The sequence below is a fragment of the Chrysochloris asiatica genome, unplaced genomic scaffold (genome assembly GCF_000296735.1).
Source record: "Chrysochloris asiatica unplaced genomic scaffold, ChrAsi1.0 scaffold00124, whole genome shotgun sequence".
Taxonomy (NCBI): domain Eukaryota; kingdom Metazoa; phylum Chordata; class Mammalia; order Afrosoricida; family Chrysochloridae; genus Chrysochloris; species Chrysochloris asiatica.
In genome coordinates, this window is record NW_006408642.1 from 9,496,571 (window position 1) to 9,518,804 (window position 22,234).

General features: G+C 40.8%; 1 protein-coding gene across 1 annotated transcript in view; it reads right to left on the reverse strand.

The window, feature by feature from the left end:
* SACM1L (SAC1 suppressor of actin mutations 1-like (yeast)) overlaps positions 1–22,234 on the reverse strand; it is an 81,485-nt gene that overhangs the window by 23,942 nt on the left and 35,309 nt on the right. The window contains exons 2-7 of the mRNA XM_006868822.1: positions 19,179–19,276; positions 13,175–13,249; positions 12,049–12,176; positions 9,289–9,438; positions 6,566–6,625; positions 5,412–5,445 (exon numbers count right to left, since the gene is read on the reverse strand). Coding sequence (XP_006868884.1) covers positions 5,412–5,445; positions 6,566–6,625; positions 9,289–9,438; positions 12,049–12,176; positions 13,175–13,249; positions 19,179–19,276 — 545 coding nt within the window. The remainder of the gene's footprint in view (positions 1–5,411; positions 5,446–6,565; positions 6,626–9,288; positions 9,439–12,048; positions 12,177–13,174; positions 13,250–19,178; positions 19,277–22,234) is intronic.

The following is a 22,234-nucleotide window of genomic DNA, read 5'->3' on the forward strand; positions in this document are numbered from 1 at the left end:
TTTGCTTATGGATGAAGCTGCCTAAAATTCCAACCGAATAGGGAAGGATTATTCATATTAAGGGTCAAGCATGCCTCCTCAGACTAGGTTGGTACGGATGGGCAATTTAGACTTTGACTATCAAAACTAGGGGGCTACAAAGGCACGAAGTGGCTGGCTTACAAGTTTTCATGAGGGTGTTTAGTGTTAGAATGAGGTCAATAAGACAAACTCTACTGAATAACTCTTGTCCAGGTCTAGTGGTGAGAGGGATAAGATTTTATGATTCAATTGTGAGTAATTGTTATCAGGTCTAATGGTAAATGTCACAACTGTAAATATAGAAGAGGTGTTAACTAAAATGGGAGAGCAGTTAATCTGTCATTTCAGGAACAAAGGACCCAAGGAGCATCAAGCGGGACGAACATGGGAGGAGCAAGGGATTCTAACTAGAAAGGTGGCGACAAAAGAGATGATGGCAGAGGCGATGGCATAGAGAGATAGAGCAGCAGTGGGCTATAGGCCCATGGACTGAGAAAGGCAGTGTGCCTGCAGATAGGAGGCTGGATTGCAAAATGTGCCCTTCGGACAGTTAATCGAATGTACATATTTGCAATGTGGTATGCATACATTAAAAAATAAGGATATAGAGGTAATACTGTTAGCTGGGGGTGCATGGAGGGGCTTGTAATCATTACAATGATTTGGTGAACATAAAACTGATGATCTGCCCTGCAAACCTTCACTCACTCAATACACAATAAAAGCTTTAAGGGAAAAAAAAACCCCACAAAAACACCATACAGGAAGAAAGCAAAAGGTCATTAAAAAGACAGGAAAGGCCAAAATGGATGTCAGATGGGACTCTGAAACTTGCTATCAAGCAATAAAATGCTAAACCAAATTGAAAATATTAAGAAGTAAAAGATGAACAGAAATTTTCAAAGGGCAGCTTAAGAAAACAGAATTATAATGAAATGTGCAAAGACCTGCAATTAGAAAACCAAAAGGGAAGAACATGCTCAGCTATTCTCAAGTTCAAAGAACCAAAGAAAAAATTCAAGCCTCGACTGAAATACTGAAGGATTCCATGGGTAATACATTGAATGATACAGAAAGCAGATGGAAAGACTACACAGAGTCACTGTAACAAAAAGAAATGGTCTGTGCTCAAACATTTCAGAGGTAGCATAAGATCAAGAATTGGTGGCACTGAAGGAAGAAGTCGAATTGGCACAAAAAACCCCCAAAGTTTCCTGGAATTGATGAGATGCAACTGAAATCAACTAACTTACATAGCACTAGAGGCTCTCATTCATCTGTGCCAAAAAACTCTGAAGAAAACTACCTGGCCAATCAACTGGAAGAGATCCACATTTGTGATTATCCCAAAGAGAGGTAGGTGATCCAATGTAATGTAGAAACCAAGTATCACTGATATCACATGCAAGTAAAATTTTGCTGAAGATTATTCAAAAACGGCAGCAGCAGTAGAGTGACAGGGAGCTGCCAGTGGTTCAGGCTTGATTCAGACAGGGATGTGGAACAAGGGATATCATTGCTTATGTCAGATTCATATGGATCTTGGCTGAAAGCAAAAAGAATAGCAGAAAGATGCTTGTGTTTTGATGATTATGCAAAAGCTTTCAACTGTACGGATCATGACACGCAATGGACAACACTGCGGAGAATGAGTATTCTGGAACACTTGACTGTACTCATGTGGAACCTGGACATAGAGCAAGAGGTAGTGGTTCAAACAGAATCGTTTACAAACAAGAAAGAGCTGAGCCAGGACTTTCACCATGCTTATTCTATCTATATATCCTGAGCAAATAATCTGAGAAGCTGGACTATATGAAGATGAGTGCGGCATCAGGACTGGGGGAAGACTCATTAACAACATACGATATGCAGATGATAAACCTTCTTGCTGAAATCAAAGAAAACTCAAAATACTTACTGATAAGATCAAACACTACAGCCTTCAGTATGGACTGCATCTCAATGTAAAGAAAACAAAAATCCTCAAAACAGGACCAATAAATAACATCATGCTAAGTGGAGAAAAGACTGAAGATGGCAAAGACTATTTTGCTTGAATCCACAATTAACACTCATAGAAGCAGCAGTCAAGAAATCAAAGGACATGTATTGCATTAGGCAAATCTGCTGAGCAAGACCTCTTTAAAGTGTTCAAGAGCAAAGATAACAACAGTCTGAGGACTAAGGCGGATTTCACCGAAGCCATGGTATTTTCAACTGCCTCGTGTTCATGTGAAAGTTGGACCTGAATAAGGAAGACTGCAGAAGAACTGATGCATCTGAGTTATGGTGTTGGAATAAGTACAGGCAGAATGCTCCTTAGAAGCCAGCATGGCAAGACTTCATCTCTTATACTTCAGACATATTATCAGGAGGGACCAGTCAGTCCCTGAGGAGGGACACCATGCTTGGTAAAGTGGACAGTCAGCCAAAAACAAAAAGAGAAAAAGGAAGACCTGCACTGGAATGGCACAGTGACAGCTGCAATGGGCTCAAGCACAGAAACAATTGTGAAGATGGTGCAGGGCAGAACAGTGTTTCGTTCTGTTGTTCACAGGTTACTGTGAGTTGAAAGTGATGTAACAGCACCTCCCAAAGTTTATGTGGTTCATTTCCCATTATGGCTACATAACAGTCCACTCTAAGAATAGAACGCAAACCAAACCCACTGCCACGGGGTCAATTCCAACTCATAGTAGCCCGACAGAATAGAGCAGAACTGCCTGGGAGGACTTCCAGAACTGTCGGCCTTTACAGAAGCAGACTGCCACAGCTTTCTGCCGTGGAGCAACTGGTGGGCTCACACCACAGGCCTTTTGGTAAGCAGCCCAATATTTAATTCAGGGCTCCTTCTGTATGACTACGTTATTGTTGGTAAGTACCACTGAGTTCATTCTGACTCATAGCTAGTGCTTATCCTACAGTGCCACACCATGTATGACTATGTTGTGGTGGTGGTGGTGAAATGCTGTCGAGTCAGTTCTGACTCACCGCAACCCTCTATAGGGTTTCTGAAAAACAGCTGGTAGATTTGAACTGCTGACCTCACAGTTTGAGCTGACCGTGCAGCCCACTGCTTATCCTACAGTGTCAATACCAGGACTCCTGTATTTATTTCTCCATTCTACTGTCCATGGACATGTGGACCAATTTTAGCTTTTACTATCATAAACAGTGCTACAGCAAACACCTCTGAACATTTGTTTCTGGGCCCATGAGGTCGTCTTTTTCATGACACAACATACAATTTACCAGCAAATCTTGTTAAGTCTGCCTTCAACACATATGTAAAGTTTGGCCATGTCTCACCTCTATCACTGATGTTTCACTACTACCAGATTCCTGGTGTGGCGCTGCAAGATCAGTACTGAGATGTGAACCACAAAGTTAGCACAGTTCAAACCCACCAGCTGTTCCTCAGAAACACTACACAGCATCACTTTGAGTCGGAACAGACTTGACGGCACGTAATAACAACCACCACCACTGCTACCACCTCCCTAGCTGATTCACCTCACCTGGGTCACTACAAGTGCCACCTAGTTGTCCGTGGTGCCGAGCCTTGCTGGCCACTGGCCTTCTGTCTTCAACTCAGTGATTAGTCTTACGGTGTCAATTCTTTGCTCAAACCCCAATAGCGTCTCATCAAAAAGTAAAAGCCAAAGTCTTTACCATGGCCTGTCAGGCTCTGTATAGTACGGACCTGGGGTTTCTTGGTGCTGCAAACAGTGGACACCTGCTACTAGCAGACTGCTCAGAGGCCTCATGATGCTCAGAGAAGCATCAGAAGACAGAGCTGGTGCTCTACTTCCTGCCCCCCCTCCCCAAAAGACAAACCCTGTGGAGCACAGTCCTATAACATATGTGGGGCTGCCAGGAGTCCCAATGACTCAACAGCAACTGGGTTTTCTGCGCTGTGTTTTGTTTAAATCTGAGCCCAGCTACTTTTTTGAACACAGCTCCCACTTTCCCCTCCAGGTGTCTGCTCCACACCTGCTGCTGCCTCAGGCCTTTTAACTCACGATCCCCTCTGCACATATGTGAAACATGCAATTATCTTTCTAGTCAAGAAAGTATACTAAATGTTCTTTCATGTAAACTATCACACTATCACATAATTCATAATAAAACAGTTTAAAAAAAAAAAAGTATACTATACAAAATCACAGCCAAATGGGTAAATTTCTAAAACAACCAGAAAAAAAATATTCAAAAGTTTAGTATCATTTGCCCATTCACAATCTCATTTTGAATAAACTTTCATTCTACTGTATTTGAAAGAAAACAGTTGGCCCAATTCCTTTCAAGCACTACCTAAACTAGTAACATAATGAAGAAATATATAGACTTGAGGTTCACTATGAGCCACAAGGTCAGCAGTTCAAGCTTACCAGCTGCTCCTCAGAAACCCTATACAGGGTCACTACGGGTCGGAACTGACTCAATGGCACTTAACAACAACAAGATATTAGAAACGTAAGATTTAATTAAGCTACACTTATATACTTTCTACTTAAACACACACACAAGAACTTTGGAAATAAAGTACAACATGGAAACCTGGGATTCGTTCAATGCTTAGAATTGAGCGAGCCTTTCCATTTCTTTAATACGTCAGATTTATCTTTCCAGGTTGAACATTCTCAAATGCCGATGTTCCTCCCAAAGCCCGTCACACACTGGTGTGTTACCCGGCTTCCTGGGGACACCTGCTAGAGCGCTGCCCCTCAGCTCTGTAGCGCTCATCACACTATTCTCCATCCTCAACAACCGGCTGACTCTGCTTACCTATTTTTATCATGACGTCTACTACAAAGTTATGTTCTGTCAAATGAGCCTACAATTCAAGAAGCACTGTACATTTTCGCATTTGTACTATGATGCCCCACCCCCAACTATTCTTTGTATCCAAGTGTTTTTATTTTCCTTTGCTTATTTCCAATGACAAGCACATTTTTTAATTGTGCCTCTTCCTCTCCAAGCTGCCGAGCACTCTGAGTCTACCTGTTTTACTTACTGAGGAATGTTTCCACTTCAGCAATCAGATTCAAACTATTCTTGTTTGATTTATTGACACAAGGCAACATCTAAAGTCTAACAAAGGCAAACGATAAAGTATGGACTCCTGTTTAAGCCACGAGCCCCCAAATTCTTGGACAGAGAGAGGATAATTAAGTCTGAAGAATTAGTGTTTAAAAAGATCACAGTGCTTTAGAACCAGTATTCAAGATATTGTATCAGGGAGTTTGATTTTCTTTTCAACAGCAATTTCTACTCATGCTGAAATTGTTCTCATAATAATTCTGATACTGTTTCCTTAGCTGCCTTATAATAAAATTGAAAAAATGGCTGCTAGAAAACTAAAGCGCAGACTTATATAAGGATACAGCCATGAAGCACAGGAAGAGCAAACCGGTGAACCTGAAACAAAAATACAGTACTTTTAGGAATAAGCATACTTTAAAAAACAACTAAATAAAGATAAGTACCACATAAAAAGTACACTTAGACATGGGGAGGTAACATGCAAAACAGCCCAGTAGTGAGTGTAGGAGTCCTGGTGTGGCCCTATAGGATAAGCGCTTGACCACAGGTCGATTTGAACTGCAAGATCAAACTCAACAGCTGCTCCTTGGAAACCCTAAATAGGGGCATTATGGGTTGGAACTGACTCAATGGCACTTAGCAACACAACCACAAGCTTATGGGTAACTTTTAACTTCTGTCAGAAGTAATTTCTCACATATCTTTTTAATTAAAATAACTTAAAGCACATATCACAATTATTTGGGTTTGACAATTCAGCTATGGGGACACTAATAAACTTTGTGAAGTTGGAGAATGCTTCCCTCCCTCCTTTTCAGTCTCTGGTGGTAACAGCTTCATTTGTCCAGGGAAAAAACATACCAAGGCTAACTGTTTGCAGATCAAACTACTTTTCCCAAAAAAGCAAAACAAATGAGAACAAAGCAATTCAGCAAATCTACCAAGTCCAAGGAGGAGAAAGATAAGGCTTTCTACTCCCGCAAAATATTTAAAGCCTAAGAAAACCTATACAGGTTTGCTACCAACCACCGCCTAGGTTCAAAACGCTGTTTCCCTAGCTGTGACTCTTACACCAAGTTAGTGGAAGCAATGGGCAGCGGAAGCCGAGGTCTCTGCAGGACTCCTCTCCCCGGGGCTGGTAGGAATCACACCCCCCACAGAAAGACCAATGCAGAGCTCTGGACTGGAGTTAGCCTGGAGACTTGACTCTGGCACCTCATTTCTCCATCCTTCATCCCCTGGGATAAAGTCTGTGTCTGACTTATGAAAAGCAAATGCATTGTTTTCTAACATTTCTATGAAGGCAGATTAAATAATTAGGCTTCCTCAACCTAGAATGATGGAGGATATATCTGGTCAAAGTTTCTAAGTCATAAATAAAGTGAAAGTAGATTTATTTACCAAAATCCCTGATGATTATGTAATCATTCAAGTATTGCGTTGAATTAAAACTTGGCTGCAATTAACAAAGAGATTTTGTTGAATTATACCTCACCTCTGGCTGAGCAGAAAGTTCTCTCAGAAGATGGCCGTTCCACACAAACCTCTGATCTGCCTAAGAGAGAAATTTTAAATGATTAAAATACAGGCATGTCTCATTTCATTACTTCATTTTACTGTTTGTTTTTTCCACAAACTGAGGGTTTATGGCAAGCCTACATTAAGCCAATCTACTGGCACCATATTTTTCCAAAAGCATGTGCTCACTTGTGTCTCTGTGCCACATTTTGGTAATCCTCGTAGTATTTCACAGTTTTTCATAATGTGAATGCACTTAATGGGATACAGTATCATGTAAACATGACTTTTTATGCACTGGCAAACCAAAACACTCATGTGACTTGCTTTATGATATCAACTTTCTTGCGGTGGTCTGGAACCAAACCCACAATACCCAGGCATGAGTATTACTGTCTGCCAGGTCAATCTCCAGAAAGAAAAATACAGTCATCAATGTCTCCGCCTGGTGACTACATCTCTATGGCCTGCTCCAAACAGAACTCATCTTCCCATACGCCTTCTTTCTCTCCTTTGAGTTCACTGCCTCAGGCCATTGCACTGCCCCAAACACAGACCTGGGGATCTTTCCAGGGTCTTCGTTCCCTTACTTAGTTAACCCTGAAGTCCTGAATCCCATTCAAAATCCATCTCTTCTTCTATATGCCTACTCCAACCACACCTGCCTCTGGTCTGAGGACTACGGCAGCTTCCCGCACCTCATGTCCTGGCCTTCCCACTTCATTCCTTCATAGCCGCCAAGCAGGAGCTCTCTACTGCCTTGTCTTCTATATGCTCTAAAGTGTTCGCCTGCCCTAGCCAGTCCTGGCCTCTGGCAGCCCTATTTAACTCTGACCTCACCTCTGGGCACTGGGACTTTCAAACTGTAAATACAGTGGAGGCTCCCTCAGCTAGTCTCTACATAACCACACCTCTCCAATTCCTCTGTAAAGTCACCTCCTCAGCCCACCATAGCTGGAAATCTCACAGGGAATGATTCCTGGACTTGGGCTATCACCAGATGAGAGGTTCACGCGCCAAGACTGAGATGTGTGAGTCCAGGCTGTGCCAGTCAAGTTGTTATTCATCATTACCTAACTTAGCTATCTTGTACACCAGTGAAATACCACTGAAAAGGAATTGCAGTGTCTACGACACTGAATGCTTTGGGAAAAAACACTGTTAAATTTGGAGTGGGAGTGGCAAGTGTGAAAGACGAGAGAAACATAGTAAAAAGTCTACAGGATTCGACACATAGATTGCTTCTGTGTAAGTATGAGAGTCTTTAGAAAGACCCAAACTGGAAAACAGTATGGGTATTAATTTACACAGAAAAAAATAACTAGACAATAACAACAACAAAATAATGGGGCCTTAATTAAAAAAGAAAAAACGGACCACTGAATCAAAAATATTAAAAGTATGTATGCTTCAAGTACCACTTTCGTGACCCTTATTTTAACAGACTTCTTTGATTAGCAGACAACTTCCCATCCCAGCACATATGACAGCTTCTCTGGTAGTTTGGCTTAATACTGTCAGAGACCTGCCTAGAATCCTCTAAGCTCGCCAACTGTCACATGGCCAACAAGCCCTAGTCACTGACAAGTGCCAGATCACAAGTTCTTTGCTTTGTAAAGCTGCTCACAGCTCTCCCAGGCAGAGCGAAACCACCTCCTTTAGGAATCCCACCACACTTAGGGACCCATCTCTGATACACTGATCATCCTGCTTTGTGACTGTTTGGACATTAGTCTCCCACATCTGAGAGAAGTTTGCTAAAGAAATGGAGAACACAGCAACTGCTTTTAAAAACAAGTCTCTTTGTTGTTAAGAGTCAATTTCTTGATTCCTTAGGCAAACTTGCAATTAATGTTACATAGAATTTGACTAGATTACAAAATCTTACCCTGAAGAGCCAGTCAATTAAAATAATGACTTAGGTTGAATTATACGAAATATCGTTTTCATCAGTAAAAAATGGTCAGTTACAAACAGTATCACATGGTTCAACCTAACAGGTAACTGACAGCTATTCTGTCTGTACCCTAAAATCATCCAAGGTTTGTTAAGAAAAAGAAAAATCAAAACAGCAATTATTCAGAGTTGGAAGAGCAGAAACTTTATGTTGAGATTATTTGAAGCCTGGTTTTAAAAGATGCACCTTAAAAATAAATCAAGAAAAAACCCTTAACCAAAAATTTTCAAGTTCTGTAATCAATAAATTATAGCTTTTCTAACTGTAAAAAAATATATATAAATATAAACACAGTGCAGAAGGAGTATCATCTATCTTGTTATAAAACTAGCAAGATGCTCATTTTATAATGCTAGTGGAAATGTTCTATGTACTAGGACACTGAGAACTAAGAAACTAGAAATGAATGCAATGCTGCTCTGAAGATTTGACACCTGAGAGCTACTGAAAAATAACCTCTGAAGGGCTCTGTCGAATTGCCTAACTGTGTTTACACTGAATTTCTCCATACCCAGGCCAGAGGGTCTCAATCCTGGCTGTGTAACAGAAACTGATTCGGAGGCCCTGAGTGTGGGACTATGATATCTGTGGTGTACATGACACATGGTACATTTTCAGATAAACCTGATATAGCCAGGGTTGAGAATAACCAATATATAAATTTTAATGGATGAAATAGAAACATGCCTTTTAAGGATTAAAAAAAAAAATAGTATATGAAAATAACCAAAGCGCAAACTTACCCTTTCCAAAAGACTCATTTCTTGGAATTCTGGACTAGTGTTGGACAGCCGTTGCAATGTATGGGTCAAATCATATGTTGTTGAAAAGTAAAACCCATCCACATTCAAGACATGGTTTAACATTGCTAGGAAAGTTTTATTATCTTGTAACTGTAAATAAAGGGGGAGACATAATATATGGAAAACTTGAAAGGAAATCTGTTAATATGAGAAAAGAATGAAAGTAAGAATGTAGCAGTGTGGCCCCATCAATTCTCACTGACACAGGACTGGACTAGAGGTGGCAGTGTACTCACAGTCATGAGCCCGGGTCCTACCACAGTTCCTCACACGTGGAAAATGTTCTGCCAATGCAGCCAGGGGCTCATTATCTGAATTATGTAAGGTTCCTTCCCTCTTGTATCCCTCACAATTTTTCCTCTACAGGGCAGAAGAGTTATCACCCTGGTTTATGACCTCTTATCTGCTTCATGTTTTTCATCGATTCTCTTTGATCTTCAATCTTCACAACAATCCTGCTAGGTTAGCACAATTATCACCATTTGACAAATGAAATACCTAAGTTCATGAGGGACCTAGTAACACAACAGATAGCAAGAGAATGTCATCCTCATTCTTCACTGGTTTGGGCTGGATAGAAGTAAAATGGAATTCTTTTTCTTTAAGACTAAGATTAAAAAGTATGTCCAGTAAAAGCCAATTTATCTTTATAGACACATCTAATAATCATTTTAACTAGCGTTCCCAATAAATACCAAAATTGACATTTGTATTTAATACTTGTTTTAAAAAATATATTGTTAATGTATGGTAGTGTCATTACCATGTACTACAAAATTTTTTATTTAGGTTCAAGTCTCCCCCCGCCCCGTTAAATCAAAGGCACACACAAAGCATCTGTAATAAGCAATGCTAAAGCTAGCTGTATGTACTGACAACAAAGTCCAAGGAGGCTTCAGAAAGCTCATGGAAAAATTCCATTGTCTTTTAATTTCACTTTTCCATGAACTTTCCGAAACACCCTCAAATAGCAATGAAGAAAAAATTATCCAAGTAAATACTACTGGGCTATTAAATAAGCAATTTTATTTCCTTAAAATGTCGATTCTCTTAGAGAACTGGTATAAATCCTTAATCTTTCATTGATATATGCTATAAAAATAAGTTTTAACTTTAAAATATAAGAAGCACATCCTACAGTTTTACTTAGTTTTTAAAAGTACTTAGCATACGTTACATGTTTCAGTATAGTAATTTTTCTTTTACAAACACACATTTTGCAATCTTGAGAGTGAAATATAGCTTAAAAATTTAGAAAGCAAACCCGGTTATATAAAATCTCATTTAGAAAACAAACTCTGAACAGGTGTAATTTCTAAATATCTGTTGACTTAACAAAACAAGTTTCAAAACCAGAACAGGGTAATGCCACGCATGTTCAGTTTTTCACAACAGCTCAATGATAAATACTGCTTGACTATGAATACAGCCCGTTTTCAACTTAGCACAAATAGGCAGACCCATTACAATGGCCTTGAAACAAGCTATCTTAATAATGCATCAGAAAAATCACAATTGTCCTCTGATCTTAAAATTTTTCATTAAAACAATTACTGTAAGTTACAGTTGTATGGAGAAATTTAACACAAGTAAAACCAGTATTAGTACACTCTAGCTTAAGACATTAGAAACATTGAGAATCAAAAGTATTTTCCTTGGGAAACCTCTTTACCAACAGTAGTCTGAACAGTAATGGCTGCCTCCTACACATCATGTAACTAGCAATACACAACAGAGACATTTTCCCTGCCTTGGCGAAACATCCTACTCCTTTCTAAGTTTGGATCAGCTTCCAACATTTTATCCTTTGTGTATTCAATGTCTTGAAACATGCTGAGTCCCATCACTGTGAAGTTTCTGCGGACATTACTTCCTCTTCACCCTTCCCCGTCACCACCACTGTGTTCCTTAGTGCTGTAAGTTCACCTTTACTAGAACCGCTGGCTGCATATTTACAACCTGGCCAGCAGTCCCACATTCCCTTCTTTCTCCTAGAATTCTATTTACATTCATTTCCATTTTCACTTCCAGCATTATCACTCTCATTTCCTTGCTGCTCTTTAATCTTTGGTGGATTTACCTTGCCTGTTGTGGCTCTGTGGGTTAATTCGCCAGACCGCAAAGCCATTTGAACTGCAACATCGGCAGTTCAAGCTCACCAGCTGCTCCTAGGAAACCCTAATACAGGGTTGCTATGGGTCAGAATCGACTTGATGGCATTTAACAACAACAACAACAACAATTTACGGTGGTAACTGGAATTTGAACTGTGTTGTTGAGGGACTGGAGTTACTTATCTAAGCCCTGGGTGGTGTAACTGAAATCCGTGCGTATAGGAATTATGCAAAAGGCAGACTGTCTGAACATATACATGAACATACACAAACAAAATACTTTTCTCTGAGAAAAGAGGGGATGAAATGTGATGAGTGGAATTTCAAATGTATCTAGTATTTTATTTCTTTCAAACAGGTCATACATGAAGTTAAATCTAGGTAATGAGCAGGCACTTTCTGTTTATACTTACCGTATGAGGCTTCGTATTTTAGGAATTTGTGTTATTTTTTTTTTTTTTAAATGAAGAGCAATAAAAACGCCAGGACTCCAAGTGGAATGCTGCTGTCTTTTAAATACCAGTCCTACTCTCCCTACATGGTACCTCTTTGGGTTCTGCAATTAGTAACTACTTACATTTCTTACCTGAATATCAGTTAAGTGCAACATTGTCTTCTTATAAGAAAGGATATCAAAATCTGTTGCTTTCCAGATTGCATGATTGAAAAATTCACCTACTTTTGTCTTTTTGGTAATGACAATAAGATAGTTACCTGCAAACAGTAAAGACAAACACATAAATGTAAAAACACAGCTCTAAAGCCAAAAGTAATTGTCTTCACTGTTGAAACTTTAAAGGCTAGCCAAGCAAATCTGTGCTGTGCTACATAAGTAAAAGACTAATGCTTTTTTGTTTTGGCATCTTGTATTTATAAACAGAAAGACTAAACACTATTCAGAAAAAAATTTACTGAAAGATTTAAGTTTTCCTCGGCGGGGGCAGGGGTGGAAGCAAACACTGTTGATAATCAAATTAGTCATCTTAGCAGATGCAAAGTAGAAACAGAGAACACTTATTCTCTCCTGCTGCCAAGACATACAGCCTTTGCTGATCACCGCAGAGCAAAGTCCCATCTGCACCGGTCATTCTAAATGGTAGGGAAGTATGCTGGGAAAGTGTAAGTAAGTGCTTACAGCAACATTACAGGATGAGGGACTAGGTAGGAGTCAAGAAGTCATACAGCACAATGCACAATATGCCAACCCTGGTCCTGGCCACTTCCTACTTCTGCAAGTAAGAGGGGACCCCTTCCACTTACTCAATCCCTAGGTTCTGTTCAGGAGTCCTGACGCAGGGCTGGGGACTGCAAAGTCGGTTTGAACTGCAAGTTTGGTGGTTCAAGCTCACCAGCCACTCCTCAGAAACCCTCCACAGGGTTGCTGTGAGTCAGAACTGACTAGACAGCACTTAACCACAAGTACAAGCTCTGTTCAATGTTGTATCCACAAGCGCCCTCCCAGCTTTCCTGTGCACCTCTCCTAGAAGCTACACTGCACTGCAGGAACATACTATTTACATGCCTCTCTCGGTAGACTGTAAGCTATAGGGCAGAAGGGACTTTTACCTTTACAACTTAGCATTATTACATTACAACAGCGTCTGACTTAACCTAGAGAGTTACTGTGTAAAGCATGATATGAAGTATACCTGTCTTACATTCTAATATTGTCAACTCACTTTCCTTTATCCTCTTTGCTTATTTTGTCTTACCTGCCACCAGATGGATTGTGCCCAAAATACCAAATATTGGTCTTGTGACAGCCGAAGGAGGAACATCTTTCTTGACTTAAAAAAAAATGAAAACAAAAAGAAAAATCTGAGACAAAAAGGCCAACAGATATGGAAATTTTGTTTCATTTTAATAATTATTTCAATTAATCAATTTATCTGATGTGATCTAGGAAGGCAGTATCCCTTCATTTGTGCCCAATCTCAACTTTGGCAAAAGAGAATGTTAATGCCCACAGAAGGCTAAACGCCAAGGCCTCTGCCCGTCTAGAACCTGGCACCAAAAGTTATGAAACTCAGGATCCTTATCAAGTCAAATGTAGGCTATTTCTAGTGGTAATTTTCAAACGGATTTATTCAGCTTATTGCCAGAAAGTAATTACCTATCCCCCCTCTAAAAGAACTAGAAAATAAAGCGAAGATCTGAGATGAGGTTTTATTTTTTTTTGGAGGAGAAAATTTTATTTTTAAAACGCACATCTGTCTTAACATATACTGAGGGGAAGGGTACAGAACTTGGATGAGTAAAGTGTCTCTGAGGCAGTGAGTTCAAGTCTCGTCTGTGTCTGGTCCCTGTAACCCCATGACCCCCGCTCAGCCCCAGCAGTGCCATCGGCCCGCATGCATCCTTCACGTGTTCCGAGTTTCAGTAGCTGACGAGCTCCTCCTGGTGTGAAGGGTGCAGACTACGAAACACTTGGATTTTTTGGATTATACTTCTGTAGGCTAGCGTGGCTGGCAAGTTTGGGGCTTCCATCATAAAAGATTGTCCTTTGTCACAACTCTTCCCTATTTGTGGATCCAGAGGCACTCTGCCAAGAAGGGGTATCTTCAGGGCCTGGCACATGAGCTTGATGCCTCCAGTCGTCCGAGGGAAAGTCTGTGATTCTTTCTCACACTTGCAGACAAAGCCACTTATGTTCTCCACCACCCCGTTGATGGGAAGCTTCACCTTGTGGCAGAAGCTGATTTCTTTGTGGACATCCTGCAATGACACTTCCTGGGGGGTGGTCACTATCACAGCTCCATCAATGCGTGCCGCCGAGAGGTACTGGACGACCGAGAGGTGCTAGTCGGACATCCCAAGCATAGTGTCCACGATGAAGTAGTCCACACCACGGCATCATCGGGGCTTTTGAGCAAGAAACCCACCGACATCACACCCAAGTGGTCGTCCACATACACAGTAGACCAGCCCGAGCCACTCTGGTGAACCTGTTTCTCCTTCCAATCATATTATCTTGGGAATTATGGCCCACATATATCAGTGTCTAGAAGAGCAATCTGTGTGTTTTCATCCTCTGCCAGGCCATGTGTGAGGTGTGTACTGAACGTGTTCTTCCCGACGCCACCTTTCCCAGACAGCACCAAGATTTTGTGTTTCATGTTTTTCATTTTCTCTTTGATTTCCTCTAAGGCCGGGTCTGGAGGCGCACAGGCTCCGGAAACGCACAGCCGCTGGTTAGGGCATCTCTGACATGAGGTCCCTCGGCCCGCTTGGGTGCTGCTGCCAGTCCCGGGACAGCCCTGAGGCACCCCTGAGATGAGATTTTAATGTCAACATGCAACTAATAGAATGTAAACAAAGAACAAGTCTAAAGCTGACTTGCCCAATCATGTGTAAGAATGTGGGAAACAGAGGCAAAGAGCCAAGAGGAGGAAGAGGAGGGAAAAGTCGCCTAACAACAAATTTGTAACACTGAAATTTACAACAGCAAAATGTTTAAACACTGAAAACAGGGAAACTGATTCTCTCTGGTTCCCTATTTCCAGTGTTGTAGGTTTCTTTTACTTTGAATACTTCTGTGTCTGGGCTGACGGCACCCTAGTGCGGCATTATAAGATAAGCAAAGGATTACTAATGACAAGGTCAGCGGTTCAAAGTCACCAGTCACTCCTCAGAAACTTTGTTATTGTTAAGTGCCACTGAGTTGGAGTCAAATCACAGAGACCCTGCATAGGGTTTCCAAGTTGGTGCTGTAAGTTTGAACCCATGAACTCTAGTTCACAGCCCAGCGCTGATCCTACAGTGCCATCCAGGATTCCTATACACTTTATGAATGGAACTGACTCCCTGGCACCCAACAAGGTTGAGTTCTCGGTGATACAGTCACGGATGTTAGTCTTAGGTTTTGTCAGCTGCTGCTGATTCTATATCCAAAGAACATCCTTTAGTATTTTTTGTATGGGTGTTTTGCTGTTTGCAAATTCTTTTAATTTGTGTACTTGGAAATGTCTTAATTTTAACATCATATTGGATGGACAATTTTGCTGAGTAAATGATTCTCAGTTGGCAGGTTCTTTCTTTCAGAATTTAAAATATGTCATTCTACTGTCTTCTTGCCTGCATGGCTTCTAATACGAAATCAGAGCTTATCGCTTAGTCTTATTTATGTTCTCCTTTATAGTAACTTTTTGTTTTTCTCAAGCTGCTCTCAGGATTCCTTTCTGTCTTTGGTTTTGAACAGTTTGATTACATCTTGGTGATTTTCTTTTGGGGTCTATTCTGTTTTGGAGTTCTTTTAACTTCTTTAATGGGTATCTTCTGAGCTTCATGATGTTAGAGAAGTTTTCTTTTAGCAACTCAACAATTTTCTCTGCTTTTTATTGTCTCTTTCTGTTCTGGAATTCCAATTACTCGTAAATTATTCCTCTTACTAGTATTCCACATAATCTTAAGCTTTCTTCAGATTTTTTCATCCTTTTTTCTGATTGTTCCCCTAGCCGATGAATTTGTCTTCATGCTCACAAATTCAGTCTTTTCATTGATTCGATTCTACTTCTTTGCCCTTTAATGTACTGTTTCTGAATTCTTAGTAATAATCTTGGCTTTCTGTTGTTTTTATATGGTTCCTATTTTTTCATTTCTTTTGTCAGTTTGTTCCTTATAGTGTTATCCTACTTTCTTACAATTTTTTTTCTGTGTTCTCCTTGGTTTCCTCAATCTTTCTCTCAATCCATTGAAGTAACCTAAGTAACATTCTTTTAAATTCCTTATCAAGTAGTTCTGATACCATTTCTGGTACTGTATTTTCAGACTCTGTGTTTTGGTCACCTGGCTAATGCACTCCTCTTGTTTTCTTCATGTAAACTGAACTTTTCTCTGAGACAGTGTGGTGTCCTTGTATTACACTGATGTTTGTATGTTAGTGTGTTCTCAGGCACTCATCACCTTGCAGATGTGACTGGGACCGCAAGTTTGAGCGCAATTCTGCTTGCTATTTGTTCAGCATAGTCTGGGCAGGTTCACACCCCTTCAGACGCAGGCATTGTGTTCCGGGCACCCAAATGCAGGCAGAGATGAGGATGGGCAGGAGAGAGTGCCACCGGCTGCTGGCTTGGTGAGAACAGGGACTGGACGCCCCTGGCTACCAGGAAGACACAGAATAAGGGAGAACCGTACTGCCTTGCTGCCAACCTCTAGCCTCAGCTTTTGCCTGTATGGGCAGCTACTTGGAAAAGCTCAGGATGGTCATTCCCCTCCACATCAGCTAATGGCCCACTCGTTTTTCTTCCTTTTACTGCTCCTGTTCACAGCTTCCTCTTCCGGCCAGCACTCAATCCACCTCTCTGACCTATCCTCTGAAGCTCAGGGTTTCGGGGTCTCCTGAATTTTCACTTTTGACACCAAATATGTCAAAGAAGGAAATCTCATACTCTAGTGGAGGCCGTCTCTCCAATTCGCTTATCTGGCTGCCTCCTATTCCTGCTATTCCCTCTCCCAGAGAGTCCTAATGCCCAACAGAAGACCCTGGGTGAAAGAGCCGGCCCATGGTTTAATCCCCAGTTTCCCAAGTGTATACGGTGACAGAATGTTTCTTCAGTTACAGCGTGTCATCATCCTGGAACGCACTTAGGAAACACTACTATAAACCCAAAATCTGGGTCTTAGAGGCATTCATAGCAATGTTGCTGTTGCTCCGTGCTATCAAGTCAATTCCAACTCACAGCGAGTGACCCCACAGAACAGAGTCGCACTGCCCGCAAGGGTTTCCAAGGCTGCAGTCTTTATAGGAGCAGGTCACCAAGTCCTGTCTTCTGCTGAATGTCCAAGGGGTTCCAAACACTGACCTCTGTTAGGAACTAACTGCTGAACCATTGTGCCACCAGAGGTTCTTTTCGTAACAATGTTGTTTTTAGTGCTGTCTCATCAGCTCCAACTCATAGTGATCCTGTGTAGGGTTTCTGAGGAGCAACTGGTAGGATTGAACCACCAACCTTACCAAGGTTAGCAGTCCTCAAGCTTATCCTACAGTGCCACCCCAGGAGACTCCATTAACTAAAGTTCAGTCTGCTTCTCTCAATCAATTCAACTTGCTTAACTAAGTTATACAATAATTAAGTAACACGAAAAATGGGAATGGAAGTGCATTCACAATCTCAGAAAAATTTTGAGGAGACCGAGATACTCTGATCAATGGAAATGCTTTGCAGACAGTACTGTCATCTGCATTAACTGGTAAGTAATGGTAATAAAACTATGATAATTTCTAAGATTGTGTGTCACCTTTTCATGGAAGAAAAACTAACCCTCTCTCTAGTGGCCACAGTCTGTATTTCTAATGGTAAAAAGGGCCGGCTGAGAAACTTCATCTTCACAAGCTTCTTGGTCAAAGCATTTGACAGCACTTAACAACAACACTGTTATGAAAATCAGGTGTCTATTGGTAGTTACTAGGATCATCTTCTTCACATCCAAGTAATTCATGACCTTTACCTTGTTAGTCAATTCAGGTGAGTCTCTGATCTCTAGCTGTGAGTAAAATGTCACTGAACGTCAGTGGTTAAGAAGTCAGCTGCTGACCAAAAGCTGGTGGCTGATGCCACCCACCAGTGGCTCTTCCTCAGCAAAGTTGCACCAGCTGTTTCCATACAGATTCCAGGCTTGGAAACCCTCAGCACAGTTCTAACTCGGTCCCACAGAGTCGCTAGGAGTCTGAATCAACTCAACAGCAGTGGGCTTAGGGGATTCAGGTTGGGGTTGCATTACCGTGGCATAGCAAAGGAGTGTGATTCAACTTCAGAGACGTGTACTAACATTGGTTAAGACCAATAAGCTATGTGAAGAGGGCAGCCACCAAGTAATAGACGTGTGGGAAATGCTAAATTATCAAACTATAACAGAGGTCTAATTTCCTCTGGTCAAATAAAAGCTATATATGGCGTTTATCAGAATAACCAAACAACCAAAAAAATACAAGTTTTATAGCCATTCTCTCACACTTTTTTATTCCAGGCAATATATTTTCATATTTCACTGTATTCACTCAAAGGATAGTTATTGAATGCCTACTCTATGGTTATGAAAATGTTACAGTTAACAAGCAATAAATACAGAACTCTGCCTGCAGTGAATTCAAATATATTTGTAAATATATGAAATATGAGATTCTGAATGTGATTATCACAATGGTACACTACTTTGCTAGCAAAATCATTCCACAGCAATCTACTTAGCAATCAGTGTTCCACCGAATTGAAAACCAATGCATTTCATATCCCAGAAAAGTAAAACCAAAATATAACTGGGCAGATAAAGCTTAGGAACATCATTTGCTCAGAAACATTACAGGTTTTAGTCAGCCAACATGTATTTTATGTTTCATTTATTAGATCACCATCACTGTCAAGGCAAAAGCAGCTGCTACAAGGCCACACACATTTAATGACCGAACTCAAATACCTCAGAGCTTACAGTTACTGTCGCTGTTGTACATACCGATAAAGCCAACCCTGTCAGTACAGGTAAGGCAGCAAGCAGGGCTTGAAATGCTCACACATAGTAAATTGTTGCCTAAAGATCACGTCTCCAGCTTACAGTTACTGTCACTGTTGTACACACCGATAAAGCCAACCCTGTCAGTAAAATTTTATGAGGCGGCAAGCAGAGATCTACACTGTGACCTCCCTCTGAGCTATTTTCAATGACTGAAACTTACGTAGACAGTCTCTCTCAGACAGACACACAGAATCTGACAGGAAATACCTGAGAGGGTCACCTCTGTGGATACCCGGTCGATGGTAAGTACATCATCTGCGCCATCATCACAAGCTTCCACGTAAAATTTTTCAGGTGTGATATGCCTAAGAAGAAATTTCAGAGCAAAAATAAACAATTAAACCAATCGAAATGAAGACTTCTAAAAAAGATATTTATTCTAACAGCAACAGTGTTGACATGCGACAGTATTTCCCAGCATCTGAAGAGATAAAGGTGTGAAGTTTGTCAGCATCAGGTGTACAGTTAGAGGAGTTGTAGTGCACTCCCAAGGATGGCAAAGGTTCAATTTGCTGGAAAACCAATCGACTGACTTTCACAAGCAAATTTAATTTATTATATCCAACAAGGTACAGAAAACAATGCAGCATAGTAATGCTGGGCCTACGATCTAGCTCGCTCCAAACCCTTCAAAAAAAACAAACAAAAAAAAAAACACCGCTTTTATGTTGTTAAAGTAGATTTGAAATAAGGTGCTTATGTAGTAGCTATTCTCAGTGCTTCTCCTTTCCTTTTTCGTTCTACTCCTATCATTCTTGATTTCTAACTTCCAATTTACTAATCCTGGAGTCCTGCTGTGGTACTGTACGATAAGCCCCGAACCACAAGGTCACTGATGCAAACTCACCAGCCAGCTACTCCTCAGAAATCCTATACACGGTCACTTTGAGTTAGAACCAAGTCGGTGGCACTTAACAACAATCACATCATATGGAGTTACAGAAATATGTCCTGTAGTAGAACCGATTATATAGCCCATTGACAGCAAGGCCTTAGAGGAATAAGAAACTCTTCTATCAATTATCCAAATATACTGAGAGAGCTTCAAAAAGTTCAAGGGAAAATTCCATTACCTTTTCATTCCATTTGTCTACAAACTTTGTGAAGCCCGCTCAGACACATATTTTTGATCTAGTTGTGATGAACATCTTAATATTGCTGAGTAGTATTCCATGGTATGAATTATTCCAAAATGTTCACTTGCTGATGAACATTTCAGTTGATTCTAGTTTGGGGCTACTAAAAATAAAGTTTCTTGCACATTCCTGCACAAGTCTTGAGGTGTGTAGGCATGAACACTCATTTCTTTAAAAGTAGACTGGGTGGATCACATGACAAGTGTATGTTTACAGGAAGAAATTACAAACAGGCATGAGGAAAGTTTTAGGGGTGACAGATTTGTTCACTTTCTTGCTTCTGTTGACAGTTTCAAGTGTGTATGTTGTTGTGGTGGTTATGTGCTGTAGAGTCAGTTCTGACTCATAGTGACTCTGTACAGGGTTTCTGAGGCTGTAACTATTTCTCCCATGGAACAGCTGGTAGTTTCGAACTGCTGACTTTGTAGTTCGCAGTCTGATAAACATGTTAAAACTTATTAAATTGGACACTTTAAGTATGTACAGTATATTGTATGTCAATTATATACAATAAAGCTATAAAGAAAATAAAATGAGAAGTTTTGAAACAAAACAAAGACCTTTCAGATAATCTATTCTTTATGGGGTGGTGGTTGTTAAATGCTACAGTAGAGTCAGCTTTATTCATAGTGACCCTATGGTAGGATTTCCAAGGAGTATCTGGTGAGTTTGAACTGTGCACCTTATAGTTAGCAGTCATGTGCTTATCCTACAGCATCAAACCAGGACTCCCAGAACGGCTGTCTTATTGATAAAACAGCCAACACTGCTTCAATGTTAAGTGTCAACAAGGGTTTGTTTTGGTCCCAGTAATGCCAAAGCCACCATCCAAAATCACAGCCAATAAATATGCATTCATCGTATGTAAGCTCCACTATTTATATGGGACATGGAAACCCAACCCTCACAAAACTGATCCTAAATCTAAAATCAAAACAACTACAGCAAATTTAAGAGCATTGCATAGTTGCACTAGAAAAAAAATCTGGAAATCTGCAGTTAAAAAAAAGTGTTCTAATCTTGACTTGGACTCCTTGTGTAGTGCTACAGGATCAGTGCTAGACTGTGAACCACAAGGTCGGCAGTTCAAACCTTCCAACTGTTCCTCGGAAACCCTTTATTGGGTTTCTATGAGTCAGAACCAACTTGCTGACTTACATGAAGTTAATAAAGGTTGGGAAGACAAACTGAGGGGGGAGGGATGGGATGGGGTGTTAGTAGCCAAACTGAACCAGAAAGTTTATTTGTCACATGGACAATATCTAAGCAATTTTATTTTTAAAGAATCCAAATATATCTCCATTCAAATATATTGTTTGAATATATAACTTATGTACAGGAATAGCAACATAACTGCTATAATTTCAAAGAAAACTAGTTGTCGTCGTGGTGTCAGAGAACTATGTTCCACAGGGTTGAGTGGTTATGAGTTGGGCTGCTAACCTCAAAGTAAGCAGTTCGAAACTACCAGCCGTTTCGTGGAGAAACATGAGGCTTTCTGCTCCTGTAAAGATTTACAGCCTCGGAAACCCTAAACAGGGTTGCTGTAAGTCAGAACCAACTCCATGGCCCACCACCACCACGACCAGTGTTTTAAAAGTTGATCACAGAGGCACGGCTTAATGGCAGATTACGGAGAAGTACAGTGAGGACCAACGCCAGCAATTAACACAGAATACCAGATGAAACAGGTTCAGGGGACAGCCCCAGAACTCTGAACTACATATAAAGGAATATTTAGAAGGCTCAAAGGCTTACAGCCAGTGGAATTTGTAGCAGAAGCAAGAAAGATAAGAGTTTTCTGATCTGCAGCTTCCAGCCGCTCCCGGAGTGGCCATCTTGGGCATGAGAAAGTGGGTGAACGGATCAGAGGAGCACTCCAAACAGCAAGGTCAGACTGATCCTCAGAGATAAAGGTATGGACATACTTAGTTTTTTTCTTCTCTGTTCATTGGTCTCTCGCTGTCTGTGCACAAGTACTCTAGTGTCTACAGTCAGTGCCTGAGCGAGTGCATACCACCCCACCCCCAGAGGGTTCTACTACACATGAGCACGGATCTGCTAAGCAAAGACCACTGTGAGCAGAACCTAAGAAGGGGATTAGGAACAGCTTAAAATTGAACGGTC